Source organism: Nestor notabilis, unplaced genomic scaffold (assembly GCF_000696875.1).
Source record: "Nestor notabilis isolate BGI_N333 unplaced genomic scaffold, ASM69687v1 scaffold2423, whole genome shotgun sequence".
Lineage (NCBI taxonomy): Eukaryota > Metazoa > Chordata > Aves > Psittaciformes > Psittacidae > Nestor > Nestor notabilis.
In genome coordinates this window covers 72,445-80,655 of record NW_009921335.1, presented here as the reverse complement: position 1 = coordinate 80,655, position 8,211 = coordinate 72,445, and the positions used below count along the sequence as shown (strand labels likewise).

The window sequence follows — 8,211 nt, the reverse complement described above, 5'->3', positions numbered from 1 at the left end:
TAATTGCAAGGGGCCTGCCCTGTGTCCTTCACTTGACCAAATCGGATTCTCCAAGCTGAAGGATGGCATGTGTGGTTCTTCATGTGCGGTTTCAAAACAAGTTAGCTTCTTTGCTTTTGGAAATGGCTGTGTGGTGCAGGTGAGTGGAATTTCCTTGCAGAGGCAGACTTCCAGGGGTTGAAAGTGGCTTTGCAAAAGTAATGATAAATTGCTACTGAAATCTACAGGAAGTATCTTGTGGCTTGATATAGCTGGAGGTAAACAATATTCTAAAATGTTCTATTCTTCGTGTAGGCTGATCAGCTGACTGAAGAACAGATTGCTGGTAAGTGTGTTGATGAGAAGCATTTATTTATTTTTTTTTTGCAAACTCCTGTGACTAAAAGAAAATCTACTGCCTCAAGCATAATGGAAAAAAAACAAACCCTTTCTGACAACTTCAAATCTGTACTAACACTTTTTAAAAAAGGCACTCATTTTAAGAACAAAACAAAAAAACACCCCACATTATGGAAAATTACTGGTTCATTGCATCTTAATTTAGATTGCTTATTATCTGTAGACCAAGGAACAATTTTTAGACTTCCAGACTTGAGCCAAGTCCTCCTGGATTTCCTGCAAACAGAAATAATTGCTAGATTCAAGTGAACTTCTTGAAGTCAAAGCAGACTTAGGTACTCTTTTTTTAATAAAGTGAAGATAAACTTGAAATGGCAACAGATAAACCTAAAATAGATTAATATAGGCCAGTGTCTTTTGAATAATTTCTAACATTGTAATTCAGACTGGAGAAGGCACATTATTTGGCCTTCTACAGACCAGTCACACCCACTTGTGGCTGAAACAGATTCATATTATCTGCTGCCTTAAAAATAAGTGGTGAATGACAACACTTACTGTTCCTGTAAGTCTGTTAATGATGAAGGGAACCTAGTGAGTCGCTTCACTTACCCCAGGTAGCTGCTGTTTGTGGTGCAGCTGTGCCTCAAGATATTGTTGAATATCAAGATCAACATAATATAACACATATTGAAATGTGTTAAGAGTTCTAATGCACATTAAAAGTTTGAATATACTATGCAAATTATGTGCTGGGAATGTAAAAAATATGTTTTATTAAATGTTAATTCTTTCAATACATGGACAATTAGAGATAATGTTTCTTAAAATTGTAGCAGGCATTGTCAGTCAAGTGCATTTTTAGTATGCAGTTTTCTCATGCTGGTGATGTTGCTAAACACTGGGACTGTTTCTGCCTTTAGAGTTCAAGGAAGCCTTTTCCCTATTTGACAAAGATGGTGATGGTACTATCACAACAAAAGAACTGGGAACTGTCATGAGGTCACTGGGTCAAAATCCAACAGAAGCAGAATTGCAGGATATGATCAACGAGGTAGATGCTGATGGTAAGTGTTGAAAAGGTAGTTACTAGTACATGACTTCCATACCTGAGCTTGGACTGCATAGGGAAGGTTCTGTGACATTGATCTCCTAAAGCAGTTTCAAAATACTCAATAGAATCTAAATTCGGAGGGGTGTAAATCTTGATGGCTCTGCACAGCAGCCAAAGATGCTAGCAGTATTAGTGAGAATCTAAAAAAGGGGAAGGGCAGAGACAAAGTTACACTGTTAGTCTTTTAATATTTTATGGGTTGCAGGCTTCCTATTGCTATCTGATTTGCCCTGACCTACTGTTAACCTGTGTTTCCACCCAGCTTTTCTGTACGTGTTTCGTCAGCCCATGTTGGTTTTAATAGCTGTACTAATGTCTGTGGCTTTTTCTCAAGTCAAAAATGCAGTAGGAGTGGAATAGTGCTAAATTTCGAAGAACTGAAAATGCAACAGGGAGAGGCTGTATAGCCTAATGTAGTATATTAGATCCCTAATAGATGGGATGGAGGGATTGGAGGCAAAGGCAGAAAAACATCCCGTGTGAAGTCTATCAATTATTTTAAATGGATGTCAGAAAGGGTAACTGCACATCTTGTTTCTGAGACCCCAGGCAGGCTAGGAGTTGTTAAAAGGAAAAATGCTTTCTCCTGCGCAGAAATACCAAGGCTTTGATCTTGTTTGTTGTTGTGATCATGAGTTTTTTTGTTAACACCTCTACAAAAGTATACTGGCAAGAGTATAGATTATCTAATTATCAGTCTACGTTTGCTTTCCGAAGTGTAAGTTGACCTTAATTGTTAACTCTTTGATGCAGATACTAAAAAAACTTCAGGGTTTGCAGTGTTACAAAGAGTTTGTATCCAGTGGCTTCTCTAGGTTGCGGTCCACTCGCTGCGCTAAGTAGATTAAAAATGAAAGGGAACTAAGGTGTTTAGATAAGTATGCCTGCCCAGCTGTTTAAACTTGTTCTATGGCAGAATGCTTTCACTGAGGAGTTTTCAAAGCTGAGTACAAGACCTGTGTTGAGATTTTTAACTGGTAGATAAAGCTGGCTGTGATAATAAATAGCTGGGTATGTCTCCATCTGGAATCCCTAAGCTGCAAAGGTTTTCTTAAACTGCATCTATTTGGTTTCTCTGCTATACTTACCCAATGAGTTTGTGTACTTCCCTCAAGCAATGGGTAGATCTTTTTTGTGTAGTGAGCTATTTAATGTGGGGCTTTTGGCACATAGGGCTGAGTCCTGACTGTACAAATCTAGTTTCTGCTGTTTTAAAGAAACTTTCTTCACCATACCACTTTTCTCATAGCTTTGAGCAGCCTGAAGTTTGAATCTCTACTTTGAATGGAAAACTTAAAAATCTTAGGGGTGAGGTCTGTATGTTACCAGGGATTTTCAGTTTTGCATCTATAGTTTTGTACCTGTAAGAACACCTGCTGCTAGGCTTATCAGAAATAACAAATAATGGCAGCATCTCTCCTGTCACTGGAATTTGCAGGTCCTTGTTAAAGGATGTGCACCTCTTAAAATGGTGCATTACTTTTGTGGTGTGCAACATAATGTTAAGGAAGTTGATTTTAACAAGGAACAAACATTTGAGCGACTTTAGCGAAGTGTTATTTCCTCAAATTTCAGATATCCTGGACTTGCAGTGCCAGCTTTACAGTACGTTCTTTTCTGGAATCTCCCACAGCAATTGGGAGGTTCTAAAGAAACTAAACAATTACTTTTGGGGAGTATGCCTTAGTACTGATTAACCTTGGAGCATCAGACTACTGCTTTGCTTGCAACTTGGGTGGCAAATGGTACACTTGACCTGGAGAGAACACAACAGTTGACTTTTGTTGTGCTGAAACACTGCTGTTTACAGCAGCTACTGCACAGTGTAATAGCAAAAAGGCAGTGGCAGCAGTCTGGGGAGAAGAATGGTTTATAGAGGATCTGTCAATCTTGTCATTGGCTAAGTTAAATGCCTGATTTTTCTTTTCTGTATAAAAGTAAGCATGGAAGTTTAATTCTTGGAAGTTTCTTTTCATTAAGGCAATGGCACTATCGACTTCCCTGAATTTTTAACCATGATGGCCAGAAAAATGAAGGACACAGACAGTGAGGAAGAAATCCGTGAGGCATTCCGGGTCTTTGACAAGGTATTAATAAAAGTGCAAATATTCTTTAAAGCTGTAATTATATCCAGCTCCTCTTCAGTGTGTTGTCCATCTGTATCTTGAAGGGGAAAAGGTCCTCTAGTAGAAATAGAGGAATTGACAAAAGAGCTGGGACTGTTCTGGAAACAGAACCAGAACTGTTGCAGACTGGTTCTGTCTGCTTTACACAGCAGGTCTAAGCTTTAGGCTCGTCCATGAGGAAAACCTTCTGGCCTTTTCTTAGGAGCAGAGATGAGCAGAACTCGATGGTTCTGGGGTGGGGCTTTTTTAGTTTTGATGGGTGGGATTTTTCTCTAGCTCAACTTTGGGGGAATGAGGGGAAGTTTTGTATGGGTGCACAAGGTTTTATACTTCATAGAAGCTTTCAAAGTTAAGGTGAAGTCACCAGTATTCAGAGCGATATGAAGCATTACATACTGTGTTTTCAAGATGTGGACATCAAGAGTGCTTTCAGGAGAACTTGAGTTTGACTCCCTCTGCTATCTTTAAGGATACCTGGGCATACATGATGAAGGCCTATTTTTTTCTAGAACAGGGGTTCCCATCTTTTGGTTGCTTGGATATTACAGATACTACAAGAGAATTGTGTTGACTAATGGGTGCTGCAGCTGCTAAGCTGATACATACACGTGTGGGAGAAGGCCTTTACTACTTCTTTTTATGGATAAAAGTGGCCATCTCTAGTACTTAACCAAAGATGCTGGAAAATTGTTCATTCACTTGGTTAGTACTTCACTGCCCTATGGGATTATTTCTGAAGACTGTATTTGTGTTTAAAGCCACTGAGGTAGCTTACTGGTGATGGTCATATGAACTCCTGTTCTAAACTAGTATAGTTTTCCTGTCTGTGGAAGAGGACAATGTCTCAAATGGCCAGGGATAACAGGGATAAGCTCTCTTTTTCTTGTATTGTGGTTTTTTGGTGGTTTTTTCTTTTTGGGGGGGTGGAGGTTGTTGGTTTGGTTGTTTTTTTGGGGGGTGTGTGTTTGTTTGTTTGTTGCTGTTTTGTTTAGCCACAAAGCTTTTCACAACTCCTTATAAGTAGAATTTAAAGGCTTTATTGGAGGGTTTGTTTTATATAACATCCAAGAAGCCTAAACAGTCTGGTTGTAGAGGTAGTATTACACAGAAGAGAAAGCTGTGTGCTGGTATGGAAATTGGTCTTTTCTTGCCTTGCCTAGGCAGTGAAGATAAACAAAACCCATTTTGTTTCTGGATTTATTTTTGAAAACACTTTAAGAGCATTACAAATACCTTGACAGCTACAAATCAGACATGCAGTTATTCTTGCAGGACAGTAGTTACATAGAAGGATATGGTGGCATGCATGCTTCATAAGGCAATGGCACTAGTATGTACTGTAGGGTTATAGAGTGTACCAGATCTGTGTATCTGTCCCAAGTGCCATAAGACTAGTTTGAAAGCGGTTACTGGAAACCCAGATGTAGTTTCAGAGTTAATCAATGCCAGGTCAGTCATGGTCTTTTTGCTTGCAACTTTTTCCTCACAGGATGGCAATGGCTATATCAGTGCAGCAGAACTACGTCATGTTATGACAAACTTAGGAGAAAAGCTAACAGATGAAGAAGTAGATGAAATGATCAGAGAAGCAGACATTGATGGGGATGGGCAGGTCAACTATGAAGGTAAAAAGATGCTTGTCTTGACTCAAAACAACTACTGAGTGAAAGCCTCTTGCATAGGGCATTAATTTCTACTACTGCAGACACCAGTTTATTTCTTTGTTTACTTCTGTGGACAAAGGCCTGCATGCAGTGAAAGGCTATTTTTGTGCCAAGTGTTCTTAAGAGACTTCTCAGTTGATGTACTCAAACAATAAATCACAGTGACTTTTTATCTTTTCAGAATTCGTACAGATGATGACTGCAAAGTGAAGAGACCTCCTTTACACCTTTTTTCCTCTAGAAGAATCAAATTGAATCTTTTACTTACCTCTTGCAAAAAAAAAAAATGTTCATTTATTCATTCTGTTTCTGTATAGCAAAACTGAATGTCAAAATACCTTCTGTCCACAAACTGCATGTAATGGTTGGTGGTCCTGTCCCCAAAAGATAAAGTTAAACATCAGTTTTACAATATAAGTAATTGTACTACCTTGAAAATAAAGAAAAAAAAGGAAGCACTTAGTGAACTCAAAAGTTCCATTTGCTAATGACTATTACACTGTTTGGGCTGGCCAGTTTTTCATGCATGCAGCTTGACAATTGAGCACAGTCAGACATTTGTATTAAAATGAAAAAAAACCAACCTAAAGGATCCACCCTTTTGTTCAATGGTGGATTCTTGTTCAATTTGTAGTATAAATTGTCATAGCTGGTTTACTTTAAAATTGGTTTATACCTCAGGATGGTATGCAGCAAAATGGTTGAAGGATGCAAAACTTAGAGAAAACGCCCTAAAGGTTGAATGGTTCTCCTGTACGTAGCAGTGTGCTCCAAAAATACGATGATCTTAACTATGGATGGCATGTCTGTGTTAAAATACTGGTTTGACATTGTCTGCATTGCACTATAGTGAAACGGGTGTCGGGCTGTTACCGTTCACAAAAATTTTTAAAAGAAACCTTCACCAAGGGAGCATCTTTGGACTCTCATATTTTTAAAACCTTCTGTACCATGACTTGGAGCTGGCGGAGTAGCCTGTGGACTTCAGCACAACTATCAACATCGCTGTTCAAGATATTACAATTTATGTCCATTCCAAGTTGTAAATGCTAGTCTTTTTTTCCAATAAAAGACCATTAACTTAAAGGTGGTGTTAAATGCTTTGTAAAGCTAAAATATATATATATAATTGAGATACTAAACCAAAAAAGCAGTAGGAGGGAAGTGTTTCTATGAATGACTTGCTGCTAAATTATAATGCACATGTATGCAATAAGTTATCCCCTATCTTTTCAAGATGGCAAGAACTGACCTCCTGTAACCCAAGACCTTTGCTATAAATAAATGAACTTGTGCTTGCCTTTCATATTACGACAATGTTAATTTAGTTGGTCTCAAAGTCGTGTAATGCTGACTCGTCAACTATCAGCACAGAAGTAACACCGCATTTTGCTAAAGTGGAGAGCTCTGAGCATGCATGTCAATACTGGGGAAATGTGTAGGTTGCTTATGTTTTTTGACAGGTTATAGAAACTAGTTGGAGAACTTAAACAGCATGGACTTCATAGATATCTATGATTCAAACATGCAGAAAATGCATTTCTCTTCCCACCCACAGAAAGAAAACAAAAGGATATTTCTTTTACAATATGTATTAAAAAAAAAGCCCATTTCCAGAAAGGCTTTATGTCTTCTCAGACACTTGCATGAATTTTGTGGGGTGGAGAAGAGGACTAGGGTTAATTTGAAAACCATCTTGTTACTTCTGCTTTGCATGCACTAGCAGTGCTTAGTCATTCCAGGTCTCTGAGTAGGTGTTCTCTGATGCTTCAGCTTCCCCATGAATGAGTGGCAAAGCAGCCGTGTGCACTCTTCTTTGTCTGAAAGAAGAATGCCTTTTTTTAATTTTTTAATTTTTTTTTTTTAAATAGCAGAGCCTCCATGTGAAGGCTTCTATGCTTGGGAGGGACTACAGCGTAATTACTTGACTGTAAGTTTGTTTCCAAACATAACTGGAGTTGCAAACCTTAATTGCTTAATTGCCTTTGGTTTTGGAGAGTATTGATACTATCTCTTGAATGAGATGCAAGTCTCCATTCATCCTGTCTAACTGAGGTGCCTGTGTTAAGAACTTGGTTGCTTGAAATACAGCTTTGCTCAGTGGGGGTCAAGAGACACCTCCAGAAGGCAATTGAGACTATTTGCCTTCAGTGACTATATATTATTATTTTCTTTTTTTCTGGGAGGGGGTGGGGGGAGTTCTGGGTGACTAGGGACCCAGACACCTTAACCAAGTGCCTAAAAGTTAGATGGGCTGAATGTAGGCAATTCTTTAGATCTCTGGTTGTTGCAAAGGCTTTTTGCTATGGCTGCATATGCTGTCCTAGCAAAACTGGCCAGTATGATGGGAATGTCTGACTACCATTTGAAAGTAGAGTCTTGCATGGCAGCTGCAAACTACTTTGGTAGGACTTAAGAATGGCTGCACCGATTCTGTAGACCAGCTTTTAAAGAGAATGTACTAAAGAGACAGGCAAGGTAGGAGCAATGGTTGCTGCTCTGAACTAATTACTTCTTCTGCCTGAGTGTGCAGAGAGATCTTGTCTAGTAGGTAAATGCTTCTTACCATCTTATCTGTCATTCACTCACGGTTGGTAGGGTAGTTCATTTAAGAACAGCTGCTTTTAGCTTATTCAGTGTGCTCTGTGCTTGCTAGCAGAGACCTCATTCCTGCAAGAGGTTCTTGGCTTGATTAGAAATTGTCTGGCAGTGTGCAGTGTTGGTATGCCCTGTAACTGAATCTGCCTGGAGGTATCTAATTATTAACTGACTTCAGTACCACATCAACCTCGAGTAAATGTATCCTCTGTACAGGACTTTAGCTTTGTTCCCTTCTGCATAGTGACTATCTAGAGAAATGAAATGGTGTCATCAAGGACTTCTTTTATTTTCTTTTATTTCCTTCTTCCCCCCACACCCCCCCCCCCCATTCCCGTGAGCGTGTGTGTGTGGCTTTTGCTTTTTCCAA

General features: G+C 39.1%; 1 protein-coding gene across 1 annotated transcript; it reads left to right on the top strand.

The window, feature by feature from the left end:
* Positions 1-282: 282 nt before the first annotated feature.
* LOC104403064 (calmodulin-A-like) lies at positions 283-6,549 on the top strand (the record flags this gene model as incomplete). The annotated part of the gene is given in 5 exon segments (XM_010011098.1): positions 283-325; positions 1,263-1,406; positions 3,434-3,540; positions 5,069-5,204; positions 5,425-6,549. Coding segments are annotated over 5 exon segments (459 nt in total), but the record flags the coding sequence as incomplete, so codon positions are not given.
* Between the last annotated feature and the right edge of the window lie 1,662 nt (positions 6,550-8,211).